The sequence below is a fragment of the Petaurus breviceps genome, unplaced genomic scaffold (genome assembly GCF_028583685.1).
Source record: "Petaurus breviceps papuanus isolate PSGF00001 unplaced genomic scaffold, PetGlider_PUasm1.0 90503, whole genome shotgun sequence".
Taxonomy (NCBI): Eukaryota; Metazoa; Chordata; class Mammalia; order Diprotodontia; family Petauridae; genus Petaurus; species Petaurus breviceps.
Window position 1 is genome coordinate 2,743,634 of NW_027187265.1, and position 20,894 is coordinate 2,764,527.

A 20,894-nucleotide genomic window follows, 5' to 3' on the forward strand; every position below is an offset into this window, starting at 1 on the left:
GGTTCCCAGACCCCTGCAACAACAGCACTGTCCTTCACCAGTGGACAATATTCACTCTCTGTCTGCAGGACAGTCTCAGGACTTCTTAGCCAACAGCCAGGTTCCAGGACTTCTTCAACAAAAGGACTGTCTTTCACCAGTGGACAAATCTGGCAAAACAACATCAAAACAGACAGACAAAGTACCAGCAAAACAGCCATGTCTCCTCAGTCCTTTGCAGCTCTGGGGGCAGGTCTCAAAAGTCCAGGGCAATTCAAAGTGGCCCCCCGGCAATTCTCTCAGTCTCTCTCTGCCTCCAGGAGGTGCTGCTTCCAAAAAGTTCTTCTGCCTCTCTCTTGTCTCTCCAAATCTATGTCACCAGCTCCTCCCAGTTCAGGACTCTCTTTTCACCTCAACAAGTCCATCCCACAGGTGGGATTAACAAGCTCTGGGTTTTAACACAATCAATTTGAAAACCAAGCCAATACAGGGGAATCTTTATATTCCATTACTATCACAAGTTCATCTGCTCCTCATTTCTTATGGTACAATAGTATTACATTACATTCATATACAATTTGTTTAACCATTCCCCAACTGATAGGCATCCCCTTCATTTCCAATTCTTTGCCACCACAAAAAGAACTGCTACAAATATTTTTGTACATATGGGTCCTTTTCCCATTTGTATGATCTCTTTGGAATACAGCCCTAGAAGTGGTATTGCTGGGTCAAATGCTGAACACAAAAGACTCACAAGTATGCAATTGTTATTAAAAACAAAAAAACTTAAGTAACTACAGTGACTTATAACTACTGTTATCCTCTTCTAGGAAGCTGATACTTAAAATATCAAAACATAAAGCAAACTTTTTTTTTTTTTTTGCTGTTTGGAGGGGGAAAGGTAGGGCAATTGGGGTCACATGACTTGCCCAAGGTCACACAGCTAGTTTGTATGTGTGTGTGTTAAGTGTCTGAAGTTAGATTTGAAGCCAGGTCCTCCTGACTCCAGGGCCAGTGCTCCATTCACTGAGATACCTAGCCACCCCCATAAAGCAAACATTTTTAAGGACTCTTGAATTCTCATTTCACCCTAACCTAATCTCTCAGACATTCACACAATGTTTTCTAGAAAATTGTCCAGAACTTAGACTCATTCCCCTGCCAGGAATTATCTTCTTCAAGAAGTACTAGAGGGGAGGCTAGGTGGTACAGTGAACAGAGCACTAGCCCTGGAGTCAGAAGGACCTGAGTTCAAGTCCAGCCTCAGACATTTAACACAAAAACTAGCCATGTGACCTTGGGCAAGTCACTTAACCCCAATTGCCCTGCCCTCCCCCCTCCAAAAAGCAAAAAAGAAGAAGCACTAGAGTAGCTCTGCCAGGGGCTGATCCCAATGTACAGATTGTACCAATTTAGGATCCAAGAGCACCTACCCTCACAAAACTACAAACTTGTCCAGGCTAGAAAAGTCCATCCTATGATCAAAAGTTGATCACCGAAGCTCATGACAGATACACAGAGAAGAAGCAGGGAGGGCTTTGAGATATAGTCTCAAGCTCACCTAAGCCAATATGTGTGCTGACCCTTGTGTGCAAGTAGCTTGCTATTTATACTGGAGGGGGAGAAAGGGTGCCTGTCCCTCCCTAACCCCTTACAGAGAAATCCAGGGAGAGAACTTTTCCCTCCACACATTCTGGAGACCAGAAGGAAGAGAAAGGAGATGGCAGACTTCCCTTTTAAAGTCTGCTGAATGAGTAGCTCATCCTGGTTCAAAGGCCAATCACTTCAACCTAAGATACCCCTTGCTGCCATCACAGGACCAAAGGACCAATGAAGGGATTTCTTCATTATCCCAATGTACCTAGGTCCTTCAATGCTTAGCTAAATGTGATTGGCCAGAAACAACCAGAGCAGCTTAGTGCTCCCTCCATGGAAAGTCTTTGGCAAGCCATATGTATACAGGGGTGTGCTGGTGAATGTTTAACAACCAGCTCTAGAAAAAAAAAATGTGTGTATATGTATATATATATATGTATATATACATATGTATATATATACACACATATACATGCATATATATGTATGCATATACCTATAACAAGTTAAATTTAACCTGCATTATTAACATTTTCTCCTTCAGTTTCTTAAGGCTAGAAATAAATAAATTAATAAATCAAGGCTTGATATGTAGCATTTACTAATTTCTGAAATATAAATGCTCACGCTGAAAATTGTATAATTGGCTTTCATGAGCCAGTCTGAGTTGGCTCCAACATGCCCCCTCACATTATATACAAATGTAATATTATAATATACATGATATATCCTATAAATGTTATATTTCATGTGATTTTTTATATATTATATAACATAAAAATAATGATATAATGATATATTGTGGCATATTTTATATATGTTCTAATATACATTATATAGGTAGAATTGCTTTCTTCATTTCATTCTTGTTTACATATTTGAATATTTGTATTGCTAATAGATTTTAAGAGAATTAAAAAATGAATTTTAAAAGCTATTTTTAATGAAAGCATGGGGTTCTAGATATGGGGTTCTTAAACTTCTTTGTGCCATGGACACCTCTGGCAGACTAGCAAAGTCTACAAAATTTTTCTCAGAATAAAATTTGTTAAAATAAAATTACTACATTCATGATGAAATACTAAATTTCAGTTAGAGGTTAGTAAAAATAAAGAGGTAATTTTTTTTTCCTGAGGCCAAATTTGAACTCAGGTCTTCCTAACTCCAGGGCTGCTGTGCTTCCTATATTCTAAGATTCTTCCAACTTTTCCTAATCTTATGTACAAGAGATGTGGGTGTAAGGCTCTTCTCTGCTACCAACTTGCTCTATGATCTTGGACATTTTCTTTCTGAGATTCAGTTTTCTTCTCTTTAAAATAAGATGACCTCTAATGCACTTTCCACCTCTAAACTCTATGATCATAAGGGACAGCTAGCTAGAGGGCCCTCCCAGTAACTCCCACCTACACTCCCCTTAGACCTCTCTTCCAGGTAAAACACATTGTGGAATAAATTTGAGATGTGTACCAGTTTCCTGGGATCCTCTAAGTATAAGAAAGGGTCAGGGGTAGATGAAATCAGTCAAAAAAGTCTGAGGTTTTGAATCCCCTAACTGCCTTCTCAGAATAAAATGTTGCCAAGCCCCAGGAGTCTTGGCTGGGAGATGAGATTAAGATTAAAAAATGATGACTAGTTTGAGTGTCTCTAAGGCACCCTGCACAGGACAAAACAGCCGTGAGAGTTTGATATCTGGTATCTTAACATGCAAGTCTCATTCACAGGTTGCTCTGAAAGCCCAAAATACACAATCCATGGATAACATGTGACCTTTTTCCTCCTAATATAGAATAGCCAGTATATGATTTACTTCCTAACCCCTTTATCCTGCTCCCTTCTGCCCACTGTCCCAGTGAGGCAGTGGAAAGAAGGAAGCCTGTACCACCCACCAGAGAGCCTCAGAGCTGGAGGAGAATCAGCCCAGTAAGTATCCTCTAGTTCCTCCCCCCAAGTTGTGGTTGAAAGCAGCTTACAATTTCCCCAGGGAGCAATTATGAATAATACCAAGGACATTCTGGAGAATTACATCTGGAAGTTAACAAAGGCAATGACTTGGTTCTCGAAAATAGAGAAGTGATGTGCATTTTTGCTATTTAGTCCTAGTCTGGGAAAGAAATTTTATGTGCGAAAGAGGCATAAAGGGCTTAGAGGTGGCATCTTGCTCCAGAGATGGAAAGCCCTAGAGCCAAGGAGCCTATTGGTCCTAGGTTGGGGTACCAGTTCTTCCCAAAAGTGCCTGGTCAGGATGTGAATTGAGCCTAAAGGAGAGGCCCTGGGGACAATGACTTACCACACCCAGTCCTACAGCAGGCTTAAGGGGCCCATCAGAATGAGTGATCAACAGAGATACCACATCCTGAGGGGCCCTGTCATGCTAGGCAAAGACATCATGAGAAGACAATGGATGGAGAGGGGTCCTTTGGCACTAGGGGTGTAAGTGCCCTTGGCCACATACCTCAGTGTGCCTCTCTACTTCTGAATTCTATGTATGGTCACTCTTCCTAATGATATGTACTTGTGATAGAGTTCACCCCAAGTTTGTGGCGGACGTGTTTTTCTGCTGTTTTTCTTACTTTATCATTTCAGTATATGCCTTTGCATTGAGCTAATTATGTTGGCTGATTGACTAGAGACATGGTAAATACACCAGTGGGGACTCATGAACTATGGTTTTAGGGTCTGAGTTTCTTCAGCTATAAAATAATAGGGTTAGATTAGATCATTCCTAAAGTCCCTTCCCTTTCTAAAATTCTGTTTTAAAGTCCCACTTCAGGGACAGCTAGCTGAATAGAGCACCAGTCCTGGTGGTTCCAGGAGGACCTGAGTTCAAATCCAGCCTCACATACTTGACACTTACTAGCTGTGTGACCTTGGTCAAGTCACTTAACCCAGATTGTTTCACCTCCCCCCCTCCAAAAAACAAAAAAAAGTCCCATTTAAGTCTGATATTTTATGTTCAAATTCTTTTTTAGCTCTTGCACTTCCTGTTCTTTCAAGTCTGATTTCTGCAATGCTGAAAATGTCCAAGAAATATTGTTGTTGTTCAGTTATTTCAGTCATATCTAACTCTTTTTGACCCCATTTGGGATTTTCTTGGCAGAGATACTGGAGTGGTTTTCAATTTCCTTCTCCAGCTCATTTTTCAAATGAGGAAACTGAGGCAAACAGCATTAAGTGACTTGCTCAGGATCACACAGCTAGTAAGTATTTGAGGCTAGATTTGAACTAAGGTCTTCCTGATTCCAGGTCCAGAGCTCTGTCCACTGAGCCATTTAGCTACCCCCAAGAAATCTATTTCTTCACCAACAGCCTCATGCCAACCAGTCTGACAGTGTTCCTAAGACCTAGGAACTTTATCTTTGTATTAAAATATAATATATTTTTTATTACTCCACAGAGAAATTAAAAGGGGGATAAATGATTTTCCTCCTCTGGTAAGGTTGTATCATACCAGAGCTCTTTTTTGTTTCCTCATCTGTAAAAGATAGGAATTAGACTAAATAACCTCTAAGGCTCCTTCTATCTTTAAATCTGTGGCCTTGAGATCAAAGTAAATTAATCTATACAGAATGGAACAGAAAAAGGTCAGCTTTCAGAGGGGTAACTGAGACAGGATGGGAAGACTGGAAGTATCCTTGACTCCCAGCTACCAGGGTCTTTAAAGTCTAACCCTTAAACCTAAGGTTTTGATTGATTCATGATAACAAATGTGTCTAATTGAACCATTCAGCCCCACTGAGGCTGCTAGGTTGCTCATTGGATACAGTGTCTTTCCTAGAATCAGGAGGAAGACTTGAATTCAAATCTAGCCTTAGACACTTGCTAGCTGTGTGACCCTGAACAAGTCAATTAACCCTGTTTGCTGCAGTTTCCTCATCTGTAAAATGAGCAGGAGAAGGAAATGAAAAATCACTGCAGTACCTTTGCCAAGAAAAGCCCAACTGGGGTCACAAAGATACGGACAGGACTGAAAAACATAGTGTCCCCAGAGATCTGAAGGTCTCCAACCAGAGCAGAGTATGATTTCTTGTGGGAATGTGGACAGGATTCCTGGTTTGAGTAGGGATTGAACTAAATGACCTCTGAGGTCATACCCCACTCCAAGATGTTATGATTCATTAGCTTTTCCTAAGCCAAAAAAAACCCTTACCAACCTGGGAGGGATTAGAGGGAAAAACAGGGACAAGGAAGGTCCAAGGAATAGGAGGGCCAGGAAAGCTGCAACGGAAACCAGGATTTATTAAATAGCAAGAGGGAATTGGGGCTTTGGAAAGCAACGAAGACCCCACAGTAAAGACAAGTGACATAGAAGCACTAGAGTATTAAAAGAGGTCAGGGGGCTAAAAGAGTTTACTTTCTTTGTTTATGGGGAATTAATCCTAAAAGATTAGGAATAGAAAGAATGCGTGGCTGATAGCCAGCTCCAGATCTCCTGGAGAAATATGGACAAGGCTGGTTCGTATCAGGACAGAGCAAAATAAACTTTGAGGCTCTCAGGATTTGGAGGAGTCCCAGGACTCCAGGTTACTAGGGTCCTTACTTTACAGAGGCCATCCATGAAAGCCAGCCTCTAGGCCCAATGTCCTTTTATAATCACATACCCTCACATATATAGGTAGTAACAGTCTGAGCTGATGAATCCTCTACCTTAATAAGAGTAATACTTCCTTCAGAAGGTTTGTTTCCCAAAACCTATTATATACTATTTTTAACTTGGCACTATAAGAGATAAAGATAAGACATGATTCTACTGTTCAAAGAGCCTACACATGTCCCCAGGAAGATTAAACACACTTGGAATCTTAAGTCCTAGAAAATTACAGTAACAATAATTTGGTTCGACCTCCTTTTATAAAACAGTTGAATAATAATACAAAGCAGTCTGTGCTAAAGATTGAATGAGCTATACAGAGAGATCAATGGGGCCTGAGTAGAATGCAAAGTATCCGAGCTGGGAGGGACCTCAGAGACTCTCTGGTCCAATTCTCATTTTAAAGATGAGGAAATAGATGTCAGGAGGAATTTCATGGATTTTCAAAATGAGTAAAAAGAAAAAAAAATCCCACAAATTTAAAAAAGATAGTTATTTTGCCAGACTAAAGCACAAGGACAGATTAAAATGCAATTTAATTCAGATCTTTGCACACTACCCAAAACATTAAACAATTGTCCTTTCTCCTATTTCTAACTCTACAAACTTTACCCTGGAGAGGCAGTCGCCCTTCCCTCCCCTCCCCCCCAACTATTTTCTCACTGTGGTTCTTTGAATTTTTGGAGCAGGCTTATGGAAATACTTGACCCGTTTCGTAAGTAGATTGAATCAAGGTCTATACTCCTGGGAATTTCTGTCCCTTATGAGAAATGCTGGCTCTAACACCCTTTACTTGGGTCTCCCCCTGCTCCCTCTCACAACACCCAAACCCTAACAAAATCACATGCAACAGCACATGCTCCAGCAAGATGAGATCAGTGAGAGGGATTTCAGTTTCAGGAAGGGAAGCTGGATAAGTGTGTGCATGAATGCAAATGTAAAGAGAAGAAGGGAGAGTCATTGGGAAAGATACTGGTGATGCAGCTTCCCCAAGCCAAGCTTGAATCTTGGAATAGTGGACAGATGGGGAATACCCAAGGGAGTGGGGGAAGGGGGACCAGCTCTAAGCGTCTACATGCCAGCCAACATCCCCTGCGGAGAAGTAGGGGGGTGGAGGGGACGGAGATGGGGTAGAAAGGTGCCTGACTGGCCCTTGAGCTGAGAACCCCAGCTGAATTACCAGCACTCTATATAAGATCAGATCATCAGAAGGAACCAGTGATTCTGAGCCTGCTACCCCAAGGGGCAAATTGGTGAGGACTGTGGAAGACGGGAGGCAGGCGGTCAGGTTGCTGCCTGAGTCTGGCCATTTTCTAGCATCTGATAAAGCCTCTGGGAATGTTTCTAGGAGAACAAGCTTTCCTGAAGATGGGAAAAATAGAGATTGTGGTATTTGGGTTGAAGGTAGAGGGACCTGAGCTGATGGGTATCTTTTGGATGAAGGTTAGTGAATGGACAGAGGAGAATGTATAATGGAAAGAGTGATGGATTTGAAATGAGAAGATCTGGATTTGAATCCCAGCTTTGATACTTGCTGCTTGTGGGATTGTTAGCCATATCATGTCACCTCTCAGACCGTCAGTTTCCTCTTCTGTTAAATTGAGTGTGTGTATGCATGTGTGTGTGTGTTTGATGCTTTGTATTTTTTGATCCTTTCCTACTTTCAATCCTACAGTAATTCTGATGTGACTATAACTAGGTTGGGTCTCCGAGGCAAAGTTCTAAACGGGCTGGAAGCCTAGCTTGGAAAGCTTAAAAGGAACCACTGAGTAGGGGAGTGGATCAGGACCTGAGGTAGGCAGATGAGAAGAGAATGATGAGGAAGGGTCAGGAGCTAAAGGAACTGGGCAAAGCCTAAAGCTGTGGAAATAGTACTGGACCAGAACTCAGATGACTTCCACTGGAGTCCCAGCTCCTCCATCTACTAGCTCTGTCGTGGTGGGTAAGTCACTAGTGCTCTTTGGGCTAATTCTCTCATCTGTAAAATGGGGATGGGATGTCCTGAGGATGAAATAAATATGTATCTCCATGGATGTGGGAACTTCCTTGTCCCATTCCTTGGTCTCTGGCTGCATCCAGCCTGCCTGGGCCTGATCAGTCACGGCCGCCTAGCCCTCCCCCCACCATTCCTCTACATTAGTCAGCCCGCCCCAATCCCTCCCAGCTCAGGAGGGGAGGAGAGGGGAGGGTGTGTGTGTGGTGGGGGGGGGGGGAACGCGTTGCAGCTCGAGCCCTATAAAGGCAGCAGTACCCGAAGTAGCCCTTACAGACCCTGGCCCCGCTTCTCTCCCCAGATCAAGGCATTGCAGGCAGGACGTGACTGCAGCTGACCCCAGCCCCCTTGGCCCCGCCACGTGAGTCTCAGCGAATATCCCATCCCCACCCTTCATCTTCGCTCCCCGCCCCCATCATCGCTACCCCAGGCCTAAAGCCTAGACCTCACACAGAGTCGGGCTGGGGGAGGAATCGAGACTCCGGGAATACAAAGAAAGGGGCCGAGAACGCTGTGGGGAGGAGGTGGGCAGAGGATCAGAAGATCTGTGGGGCTAGGACTGGGGCTGGGGGAACCCAGGCTGTTGGACAAGCTCAGATAATCTCAAACTGTCCTTCTGGATGCCCCTTCACCCCCATCCTCCCTGGGTTTGGACTGAGGGCCGAGGCTTTGTAGGTCAATCCAGGGAGGGGTCAGTGCCCTTTAACTCCCAGACTGGAATGGGACAATAAAAGAACTTGGTGAAAAAAGCCCGGGACTTTAGGAGCTGGGAAACTTGGGTTCTGGTACAGTTCTGCCTTGAATTCACAGTTAGACAGACCTTGGGCAAGTCATTTTCACTCTCTCAGAAGATAAAGGGGGTTGGACTATAAACTCAAGGGGTCCTTTTAATTTCTAACATTCTATATTATAAAATCCTACCAGTACTGGCATTCTATTTCCTGTGTTCTAAGGTTTCATTCAGTTCTAACATGAAAGGTTCTAAGGTCTCGCCTGATTGGCATATTATATTCTAAGCTCTTTTCACTCTGACATTCTGTGATCTATCTTAGGAGTTCCTTTCAGCTCTAACAGTCAATTTTTTTTATATCTTAAGGTTCCTTCTGTTTCTAACTTTCTATTTTTCATGTTCTAAGGTTCTATTCATCCATGACAGTCTCTTCCAAAGGTAGTCCTACCTTTTCTAACATTCCACATTCTAAGAGCCCTTCCACAGCTGTCATTCTAAGATGCTCTAGATTTAGTGTATGGAAGAAGGGGATTCCATTTAGCCAAGGAACTCAGCTCTTTAAATCTCACTCTGTACTGGGCTGCCCCCTTCCCTGAGTGGTGCCCTGGATACCACAGACTGTCCCCAGGAATGTGTTTGCTCCTGTTACCATGGAGGGAGGCTGAGTTGCAGGCCTTCTGTTGCCAGGAGGCTAGAGGGGTAGGGGGTGGGGTCAGTCACCCCACTAGTCTTAGCCTGTCATGTGGCTGCTGCACAAGAAACTTTGACCCCCATTATTCTCCTCCCCCCAAAACTATGGGTAGTAGAATATGGAGCTGGAAGATGAGGTCCCCAGACAGGTCTCTGTACTGTAGACAGACTGCCATCCCCAGGAAAGGCCTTTCTATCAAGGATGGGGAGGAAGTTGGAGGCCCTTTCCCTTTGTTTCCCTGTCCAGCAGTACTAGGTGAATTCTCTCAGGGATCTGGCTATCCCTGGAGCTGCACCTGAGTTGTGAGGACTGAGATGCCTTCTCTACCAGGGACAGATCCTGTCCCCCACCCCAGACAGGTACAGGGAGCCCTGAGGCCCAGGGGAGGGATTACACCTAAGGATAATGATTCTTGTGCCCATCTTTCCCTCAGGTCAGTCCAGCCATGACTCCCCTCTGGGCCCTCTTTCTAGCACTTATAGCAGTCACTCATGCTGAGACTCCAGGGTGCAAGATTCGGGTAACATCCAAAGCCTTGGAGCTGGGTAAGGTTATGAGACCAGGGACCAGCCTTTCTTTGGTCCCTGGGATTTGGGTGACTTGGGAAATGAGAGATCCCCCTGTTCAGGAGGGAGGGAGCCCTAGGGCCATTTCCTTTTCTCCCAACAAAAAAAGCCTATGTTTTGTGAGGGTGGGAGGATTAACCTGGGGGAGGAGAGGAGGGAGAATACTTGCTGGGAACAGTTAACTAGTTCTAAAGGGCCTTACTGCCTCAGTAAAGCAAGAAGGACTGAAGTTCCTGGAGCAGGAGCTAGAGACCATTACCATCCCAGACCTTCGGGGCAGCGAGGGCCCATTCTCTTACAACATCTCTGAGTGAGTGGGGCCTGGGATTTTGGGGGCTGGGATACAAAGCAGGGGGTGGGGTGCAGCAAGGGGGAGAGGAGAGTGGGGCGATGCTATGTCTGAGCTATATCTGAAGTCATTCAAGTCAGAATTTCTTTACTTGGACACAGCACATCAGCACACAGGTATAGAGCTGAAAGGACCCCAGAGGCTCTTTAGTCCAACTATCTCATTTTATAGACGAAGGATTTGAGGCCCAGGGAAGTTACTGTGTCAGAGTGTTTCTCAACTTTTGGCAGCCCATCTTTGCCAGAGGTCTAGTGAGCCAGTGTTTGTATATTTTTAAGCTGCTAAGATTTAGAGCCGGAAAGGACTTTGGAGATCACTTATCAATCCACAAGCATTTTAGTGCCTATGATGTGATGGGCAGTGTGCTAGCCCCTGGGAAGACCCCAGACTCTCTTGGGAAAAATATGCAAAGTGAGTAGATTTGGTTGGGAGGCATTAGCAGTTGCGGGGTGAGAGATCCTACAGACAGGTCTCTCCATCTCCCATTTCATTGCCTCTTTACCATCTGCCCTTCTCCCTGGAGTGCTCCCAGTCCTAATCTCCCCCTCTTAGGATCTTTTTTCCTTTGACAGACACTCAGCTCAAGTGCCACCAACCGCAGGAAGCATTTCACAGCCCCTCCTCTAGCTGCTAATGCCATCCCCTCTTAATGTTACCTTTCCTCTACTCTGTTTATTTTGTATGTGCCAATTCATGTATGTGTTCACCCATTTAAAAGCATGATTTTGAGAAGGGATCCCGAGGCTTCACTAGACTGCCAAAGAGGTCCATGACCTAAGAAAGGTTAATCAATCAATCAGTACACATTTATTAAGAACCTACTATGTGCCAGGCATTGTGCTAAGCAGTTGGGATATGAAAAGAAGCAAAAACCAGTCCCTGCCATCAAGAAGCTTATAATCTAGTGGGGGAGAAGATATGCAAACAAATATATACAGGCAAGTTATATACAGAATAAATAGGAAACACTTAACAGGGAAAGCATCAGAATCAAGAAGGGTTAGTTAGGAAAGTCTTCCTGTAAAGAATGGGATTTTAGTTGAGACTTAAAGGAAGCCAGGGGAGGCAGTAGGCAGAGTTTAGGAGGGAAATTATACCAGGTATGGGGGCCAGCCAGAAAAAATGCCCAGAGCAGAGAGATGGAATCCAACCCCCAGAGAGAAGATGTGACTTATCCAAAGTCACGTAGCTAGTTAGTTGCTGAGTCAGGACTCTAATCCAAGCCTCTTGATTCCTAGTCCAGTATCCTTTATACCTTATAGCACTGCCTATAACAGAATTCTACTTACTAGGTATCCTGGGCATACTTCCTTATCTCAAATGCTGGTTTCATATAAGGAAGTAAACGTCTTTGAATTCACCTTTTACTTCCTCCAGTTCTGAGGTCAAGTCATGCAGGGTTTAAAAAGGGTTTGGGCTGATGAGTCTCATTTCTGTTATTAACTCATTGGACAAACTTGGATAAGTCATCATGCAAGAAGATTGGTTAAAGGAGCTGGGGATACTTTTTTCTATTTTGATTTATTTTATTGTTTAGAGAAGAAAAGACAGGGAAGGTAGCTATCACTGAGTTCAAGTCTTCGAGTTCTGTTCTCATGGGAAAGAATGTTTAGACTTGTTTTGCTTGATTCCAGAAGACAGAACAGGAAACAAATAAGGGGAAGATGCAGAAAGACTAGTTTCTGCTAGAGGAAAGAAAAACCTTCCATCTGTCCAAGAGAAGAATGGGTTGCTTTGGGAGACACTGTTTCCCCATAAATGGAGTTCATCAAATGAGATGATATACATGAAGTGTTTTCCATATTAAAGCACCATATAAATGTTAGCTATCATTATTGTTAATTTCATTACTTGTTCAAGTGGAGGCTGGATAATCACTTATCAGGGCAATTGTAAAAAGGATTTCTTTTCAGAGGTGGATTGGACTAGAGGATTTCTGAGCTCCTTTCCAGTTCTGATTGTATGCCTCAGTTTCTTTCCCTGTAAAAAGGTAGCTAAGGTCCATTCCAGACCTGATATCCTATGTGGCATGTGGCACAGGGGACCTTCCCTGGGAGAACTAGGCCATTTATTGTCTTTCTTCTCAGACTGGGTTGAATGAGTGATGAGGTGGCCCTGCTCTCATAATGCTTATAGGGAAAAGAAGCATCTAAAGTTGTTTTGTCAATTAGTTGTGTCTGATTCTTCATGATCCCATGTTGAGGCTTTCTTGGTAAAGATACTGGAGTGGTTTGCCATTTAATTTTCCAACTCATTTTACAGATGAGGAAACGGAGGCAAACAGGGCTAGGAGACTTGCTCAGGGTCACACAGCTAGCATCTAAGGCCATATTTAAATTTAGGTCCTTCTGAGTCCAGGGTCAACATCTATTCACTGCACCACCTAGCTGCCCCAATCCAAAGTTACTAGGGGCTATTCCAGCTATCTTGTTTTTCTGCTGAGGAAACTTAGCTCTGAATGGGGATCTAAACCTCCCATGCTCTCTGCCCCTCTAGGGTGAAGGTGACCAAACTGCAGCTGGTACAATCAGAATTGTACTTCCAGCCAACCCGGGATCTGATCTTGTACATCAGCAATGCCTCCATCGGCCTTCGCTTCCGGAGACAGCTGCTCTACTGGTTCCTGTGAGTGCAGGGGTGAGGGCTAGGACAAGGATGAGGGAAAGGGTTGGACAGGGGAGATAGAGGGGTGTTGTGGGGTTTATTTGTCTGAGCCCGTCCTTTGTACCCCAACTCTTAGAGGCAGCCAGGTGGTGTAGTGGCTAGAAATCTGTACTTGGAGTCAGGAAGAACTGAGTTCAAATGCTGCTTTAGACACGTGCTAGGTGTATGTTCCTGAGAAAGTCACTTAACCTTTGTTTACCTTAGTTTCCTCAACTGTATAATGAAAATAATAATAACACCTAATCTCTAAGGGTGCTTGTGAGGACCAAATGAGACAATATTTGTGGAGTCCCTGGCGCATAGTGACTGCATAACTACTCATTTCCTTCTCGATTTTCACTGATTGGCAGTTATGATGGGGGCTATGTCGATGCTTCGGCTGAAGGTGTGTCCATCCATACAGCCCTGCAGCTGGCCAGAGACCCTGGTGGGCGAATTAAAGTTTCCAATGTCTCCTGCGGAGCCTCCGTCTCCAAGATGCAAGCTGCCTTTGGGGGGACCTTCAAGTGAGGCCTCTCCTTGGCTCCAGAGCCCTACTCACTCTATCACAGGCCCCGTCTTGGGAGGGAGAAGGGTCCTCCTGGATGGGAGGGAGTCATTCCTCAGCCAGCAGGATAGCTACTTGTCCCAGGTGCTGGATTTGATGTTCAGTTCATGCCCAGTTGTGGTTCAGGAACAGAGTGGGTGGGGAAGAAGGTTGTGGGTATTAGACTCTAGTAAAACAGCCATTGAGTGTTTACCATGTTCCATAGAGTTTACTGTCTAATGAGGATGGGGGAGGGACAAGAATGTACACAATTATTCAAGGTAAAATACGTTAAGGATGTGAAGTTTCACAAAAAGGGGAGATATCGCTCTGGCTGGTGGGTGGGGATCAAGGAAGGTTTCATGGGTGAACTGACCTTGGAACTGGGCCTTGAAGATAGGACTGACAGGTGGAGATGGGAGAGGGCATTTTGAGCAGAGAATAGTGTAGCAGAGGGGTAGAGTTGGGCTGTTTGGGGATAGTGTAGGGAGGATCTGGTTGGGAAGGAGTGACTCTTGTGTGAAAGGGAACAGTGAGACAAGGATGGGAAGGTAGAAGTTTGGGTCAGGTTGTAGAGGGCCTTGAATGCCAGGCTGCCCAAGATTCCCCCTTTCCACTTCCTCAAAGCTACCTTCCTTTCTCCTCTTCACGCTTATTCCTCACTGTTCCCAGATTCCACTGGGATACAGATGTTGAGGGTGAGAGGGAAGTGGTAAAATGTGTTTTGAGGCCTGCCTTCTTCCCATCCCCCATCAGGTTTGGCCCTGCTTCAGGATCTACTTTGGTACCAAAATTTTCTATACCCCAGATTCCCCTAGTCAATCCCTTCCATGCCTGGAAGGGATAAGGCCAGGCTGGGACATGGTTTACAGGGCTACTCCCCTCTACTTCCCCTCTTCCTGCAGGAAGGTCTATGATTTCCTCTCCACTTTCATCATCTCAGGCATGCGTTTCCTTCTCAACCAACAGGTGATGCTGGAGTCAGGAGCAGGGTCTGGGAGGGACCAGGTGGCAGGGGAAATAAAGGGGTGGGAGCATGAGGGATGGCTGGAGTAGGTAGGAACATGGAGAAGGATGAAGGTTGGGGGATAGGGATAACGTTCAGTGGGGGATCTGGTGCTGATGCTCATATTTTGATCTTCAGATCTGTCCTGTGCTGCACCATGCAGGGCTGGTCCTGCTCAATTCCCTTCTGGACACAGTCCCTGGTGAGTCTTGGAAATGGGAAAAAAGGTTGGGATGTATCTGCTTTTGCCTTCTCTTCCTGTCCCCTTCCACCCACTCCTAGCAAGTCTGTTGGGAATGAGAAGCCCGATGGTTGGGAGTTTCTGTCCAGAAGTTTAGCAAGCACATCTCCAGGACTCCCCAAGATGAAGAAGCATGGCAGAATGGGATGAGTACTTGAGAGAGTTGGGGGATTATGAATGCAAAATGTTACTTACAGTGGTGCCATGTCTTTGCTCAACAGGTTTTCTGTTACAAAGTGGGGCTGAACGTATGTGTGTTTGTATGTAAATTTATATATAAGGAAATGACTGCTGTAAAAGTCTTTTGTTTTTCTGTTTGTAAGAGACAAACAGAGAAGGAGAGAAAGGAATGGGGAGAGAGAGAGTGAACACACTAGACTTGGAACCAAGAGACTCTACTATTTGCTTACTCGTTGACCCAGGGCAAAGTTTATTTTTATGGGGCAGGTGGCACTGTGGATAGGGCACTGGGCTTGGAATCAGGAAAACTTGTCTTCTTGAATCCAAAACTGATCTAAGACAATTACTAACTGTATGACCCTGGGCAAGTCACTTAAACCTGTTTGCCTTAGTTTCCTCATCTGTAAAATGATCTGGAGAGCAAAATGGCAAACTGCACCAGTGTTTCTGCCAAGAATTCATGATTCGTGAAGTCAGACATGACTGAATAACAACAGGGCAGGTGTTCTATATGGCAATAAGGATACAACAACAAAAATGAAACTCCCTGCCCTCAAGAAAATTACGTTTTATTAGTAGAAATAACAGGTAGCCACAGAAGTACATACAAATACATACCAAATAAGCACAAGGTAATCTGGAGGGTGCAAGTCCTGACTACAGCCAGCACTCAACAGCTTTATAACCTTGGGTGAGTCATTGGTCTCAGTTTTTCCTCATATATAAAGTGGAAGCAATGATACTTACTAGAAGTGTGTAACAATTATTTTTTGTTTGTTGTTATTCAGTCTTTTTCAGTTGTATCTGACTCTCCATTACCCCATTTGGGGTTTTCTTGCAAAGATACTGGAGTGATTTGCCATTTCCTTCTCCAATTCATTTTTTTTTTTTTTGCTTTTTGGAGGGGGGAGGTCAGGGCAATTGGGGTTAAATGACTTGGCCAAGGTCACACAGCTAGTGTTAAGTGTCTAAGGCCAGATTTGAACTCAGGTCCTCCTGACTCCAGGGCCGGTGCTCTATTCACTGCATCACCTAGCTGCCTATCCAGCTCATTTTACAGTTGAGAAACTGAGACAAACAGGGTTAAGTGACTTGCCCAGGATCACACAGCTAGTAAGTCTGAGGTTGAATTTGAAATCAAGAGATGAGTTTTCCTGACTCAGGCCCAGCACTCTAACAACGGTATCACCTAGCTGCCCTAATTACAATTATTATTAATGACTTTTCTCAACTAGTTGGTGAGCAGGGACTGCAGGTTCTGAGCAGTACTCAGTCCTCCTAGAACACTTACCCATTTATTGGTAGCTCTGGGAGAGAGGGCATGAGATCTCAAGGCATGGGGACTCAAATCTATTTTGTCTTTTCCTTGAGTAGAACTGTGCCACCCACTGGGCAGAAGTGAGATCTCACCTTGCACTGTGGTCTCTGGCCTCTGGTCAGCTGAAGGCCCAGGGATCGAGGTCCTGGTGCCCTTCCCTCAGGCCTGTTCTCTCCTCTCTGGCCGGTATCTAACACACCTGTTTGTTTGTCTCTCTGGGCAGATATAACTTTCAGGCAGCTCCCTAGAGATTACAAAACACTCATGGAACATGAATTTGAGCCTCACAACAACCTTGTGGATAGGTGCTTTTACAGAGAGTAGCAGTCATAGTGACATTTACATAGTTCTCCAAGGCTTGCATAGTGCTTTGCTTTTTTTCATAGATTTTGAGCTGGAAGGGACTTTAGAGGTATTTAATCCACTCTCCTTCCTCAACAGAGGAGAAACTGAGACCCAGGGTGATTAAGTTACTCGTCTAAGGTTCTGAGTTCACTCAGAAAGTAAATGACTGAACCAGGAATCAAACCATGGTCCCTGGATTCCAAACCAAGCACTCTGCACATTACACCACACTGCCTCTATGTATGACCTCTCCTGAGCGTCACAACAACCCAGTAAGGTAGTCTCCATTTTGTAGCTGGAGTAACTGAGGCTAAGAGAATTTCAATGAGCTTCCCATACTCACATACCCTGGTGAGTATCTGAGGAGAGATTCAAACCTAGCTCTTCCTCACTTGAGTTCTTGACTACTTCACCATGCCGAGCTGTCTCTTGATATGTGGGAAGATGTAGACCTGCCCAGAGGGAGCTTGAGTCAGTGGGGTGAGGAGAAAAAAGAAACTCGATGGACAGTCAGGAGACCAGGGTTGGAGGCCTGCCTGTGTTCCTCCCGAATCTGGGGGTGCTGGGCAGGAGGTTTAATGCCTCTAATACTCAATTTCCTTCCTCTGAGCTGAGCAGCAGCTCCCTTATAACCTTATACTGCTCATGATGTCATAAGGAAAGCACTTTGTAAAATGTAAAGTGTTGTAGAAATAGGAATTGTTAAATAGGGTAATTGAGGCTCCTCTGTGGCATAGCAGCTCATGCTGAATGGAGTTTGGTCCATGGTTACAGAACACTTTATAAAGGTTCCTGGCATTTAGAGCTAGAGGGGACTCCCACTTTTCTAGCCCAGTCCCCTCATTTTACAGATTAGGAAACTCAGACCCAGGGGCAGCTAGATGATGACAGAGCATCCACCCTGTAGTCAGGAGGATCAGAGTTCAAATCTAACCTCAGACATTTACTAGCTGTGTGACTGTGGGCAAGTCACTTAACCTTGATTGCCTTCTCTCCCCACTCCCCTAATATAAAATAAAATAAAGAGGAAACTCAGACCCAGAGAGGGGTGTCACACGCCCAGGATTACACATAGGCAGTAAGGAGCAAAAGCAGAAAGCAGATTCAGACCCAGGACCACTGACTGACTGCAAACTCATAGCCACAGTCTCATTTGAAGAGAGGGATAGTGCAAGGGCGGGTAGGTAGCACAGTGGATAGATCACCTGGTCTAGAGTCTTCCTGAGCTCAAATCCAACCTCAGACACTTATTATCTTTATGACCCTGGGTCACATAACCCTGTTTGCCTCAGTTTCCTCATCTGTAAAATGTCAGAGAAGAAAATCACAAACCACTCCAAAGATACTCCAGTTTCTCTGCCAAGAAAACCTGAAACGGGGTCATGAAGAGTTGGACATGACTGAAAGCAACTGAACAAGAAGTTAGTGCAAGTGTTATCCCTCATTTTTACAGAAACAACTACCCAAGGTCACATAGCCAGTTAGTGACAGAGATGAGATTGGAACTTGGGTCTTAGGTAAATGAACCATTTTTCTTTAGATTCCAAGTCCCAGTTGGGGCCACTGCATGGCCCTGCCTCCCAGGAAACATAATTCTATATAGGCTGCCTTATTAAAAGTCATTGAGTTGGTTGGCTACTGAAGTGATAAACAAACCTTCCCCTTTAGTACGCAGTGCAGTGGACCAATATGTTGGCATTGACTATTCCCTCCTGAGTGATCCAGTGACCTCAGCCAGCAATCTGGACATGGACTTCCGGGTGAGTACGTAGCTTGGGACCCTGGGGGTGAGCCTGACTCAGCCCCATCCAGGTGTTCTCTTATCCAAGATGCTCCTGCTCCTGTCCCTCAGGGAGCCTTCTTCCCTCTGGTAGAGGCTAACACCAGCTTCCCTAACCGGGCTGTGGAGCCTCAGCTACAGGAAGAGGAGAGGATGGTCTACGTGGCTTTCTCCGAGTTCTTCTTTGACTCTGCTATGGATAGTTACTTTCGGGCTGGTGTGCTTCGGTTGGAGCTTGCTGGAGACAAGGTGAGATGATATGGCAGGTGTGGGGGGAAAGGTTTGGAGGGGTCTCCCAGCAGTGGTACTTGACCCATTGAAAGGCTGGAGTCAGCATGGAGGTGGGAAGGACACTGTGTGAAGGAAATGAATCCAGGTGGAAGAATCTGTCCGGCAAAGTGGTGAGCAAATGTCACTGGAAGTGTCCAAAAATAAGGATGACACAGAGAAAACTCAAGGGCAGAGGACTGGCCTAGTTGACTTCTGAAGTCTAACCTACAAATTGTTACCTCCTCCCCTCCCCATCTTTCCTCTTCCTTTTCTTGACTCAGGTGCCTAAAGACCTGGACATGGTACTGAGGGCCACTTTCTTTGGGAGCATCATTTTGTTGGTGAGAGGGATGGGAGGGTGGAATTGGCTGCATGTGAGGGAGGAAGAATTCATTCTGTAAAGGGAGGGGATAGAGCAACATACCTCCATATTATGGAGTGTGTGCTTGAGCTGAGTGGCTCCAGCCTCCTCTTGAGCCCCATCTCTAGACGGATGAAGTAAGAGCCCAGGATTTGGAGTGAGAAGATCTGAATTTGAGTTCTGACTCTATTGCTTATTGTGTGACTTTAGACAAGTCATTTCATTTCTCTGGCCCCAGTTTCTTTATCTACAAAATAACAGGGAGGGATTAGATGATCTGTGAGGTCCCTTTCTGCTCTAAAGCATAGGTATGCTTGGTCTTAGTCCACAAAACAGATCCTTCAGAGATCTGATTTTAATGTGGGTACTTCCTCTGCCAACACAGATTTTGACCCCTCTATTACTTGGTAAATTCCCTTCAAGAATTTCTGCAGCAGGGATGGCTAGGTGGTGCAATGAATAGAGCACGAGGCCTAGAGTCAGAAGGACCTGAGTTAAAATCTAACCTTAAGACACTTAACACTTACTAGCCATGTGACCTTGGGCAAGTCACTTAACCCCAATTGCCCTGCTTTCCCCCTCCAAAAAGCAAAAAAAAAAAATTGCTGGGACCAAAAAACATTGGCAATCCTGGTGATAAACTCCCTGAAGTTAGCATAAGTATACATTTTATATTTATACATAGATACTTATTAGTATATTTTATATATATGTATATATATATATGTATATATATATATATATATATATATACATATATATATAAATAACTTGTATAACCTCAAACTCCTGTTGCTCCCTATGACCTCTGCTCCAGGAGCAGAGAAAATTCAAGAAGGTATGTCTAAATGGCCTTCTTGGGAGGCTGCCATTCCAGCAGAGAAATAAATTCCTCTGCTTGGCCTTCACCATCTGGCCTCTCCCTGCCTTTCCTGTCTTGTAACACTTTACTCCTGTCCACATGCTATGTGATAATTGCTCTTCCTTGAACAATGGCCCTGTCTCCCCACTCTCTGTGCCCTGGCTGTCGTCCATACCTACAGTGCTCCTTCCTTCCCTCCACCTCCTGGCTTCCCTGGCTTCCTTCAGGACTCAAGTCAAACATTACCTTCTGCAGAAGGCCTTTCCCTCCCCCCATTAGTGCCTTCTCTATTTATCTTGTGTGAATACAGTTACTTGCATGTCTCCATTAGAATGTGTTCTTGGTGGGCAAGGACCTTGTTTCTTTGTAATCCCCAGGGTTTGTCCCTAGGTAAGCTTGTTGACTCACAGACAGGCTCTGACAGTGATGATATATCCCAGCTGGATAGCAAACAGCAGACACCGAATTAGGCCTTTGATTGGTACTCCTGCCATGCTGCTCCCGCCTTTTCCATGGCTTTCCCCAAGGGTTGCCATCCAGACAATTCTTTTTCACCGTTTCAGAGACTATGAACAAATCCACAGACTTAAAAATAGTAATCATTTAGTTCAGCTCCCTTATTTTACAGATGGGGAAATGCAGACAAGAAGTTCATGTCTTGTCTGAGGCCTCAAAGGTAGTGTTAACAGTCAGAATTCAAACAAGGATATCTGACTCCACATCACTACGCTTCTTTCCATTACACTGTGCTGTCCTTTCTACTGAGCCCAGCCTTAATTTGTCTCTTCTTTCTTTGAAGAGTCCAGCAGTGATAGATGCCCCTCTGAAGCTGGAGTTGCAGGTCCT

General features: G+C 44.7%; 2 protein-coding genes across 3 annotated transcripts in view; both read left to right on the forward strand.

The window, feature by feature from the left end:
* TNNC2 (troponin C2, fast skeletal type) overlaps positions 1-20,894 on the forward strand; it is a 158,378-nt gene that overhangs the window by 53,209 nt on the left and 84,275 nt on the right. The gene's annotated exons all lie outside the window — the stretch shown is intronic.
* PLTP (phospholipid transfer protein) overlaps positions 8,341-20,894 on the forward strand; it is a 13,975-nt gene continuing 1,421 nt past the window's right edge. The window contains exons 1-11 of the mRNA XM_069062763.1: positions 8,341-8,520; positions 10,014-10,125; positions 10,357-10,456; positions 12,992-13,120; positions 13,510-13,665; positions 14,591-14,654; positions 14,830-14,893; positions 18,444-18,535; positions 18,628-18,804; positions 19,107-19,166; positions 20,848-20,889. Coding sequence (XP_068918864.1) covers positions 10,026-10,125; positions 10,357-10,456; positions 12,992-13,120; positions 13,510-13,665; positions 14,591-14,654; positions 14,830-14,893; positions 18,444-18,535; positions 18,628-18,804; positions 19,107-19,166; positions 20,848-20,889 — 984 coding nt within the window. The 5' untranslated portion in view covers positions 8,341-8,520; positions 10,014-10,025. The remainder of the gene's footprint in view (positions 8,521-10,013; positions 10,126-10,356; positions 10,457-12,991; positions 13,121-13,509; positions 13,666-14,590; positions 14,655-14,829; positions 14,894-18,443; positions 18,536-18,627; positions 18,805-19,106; positions 19,167-20,847; positions 20,890-20,894) is intronic.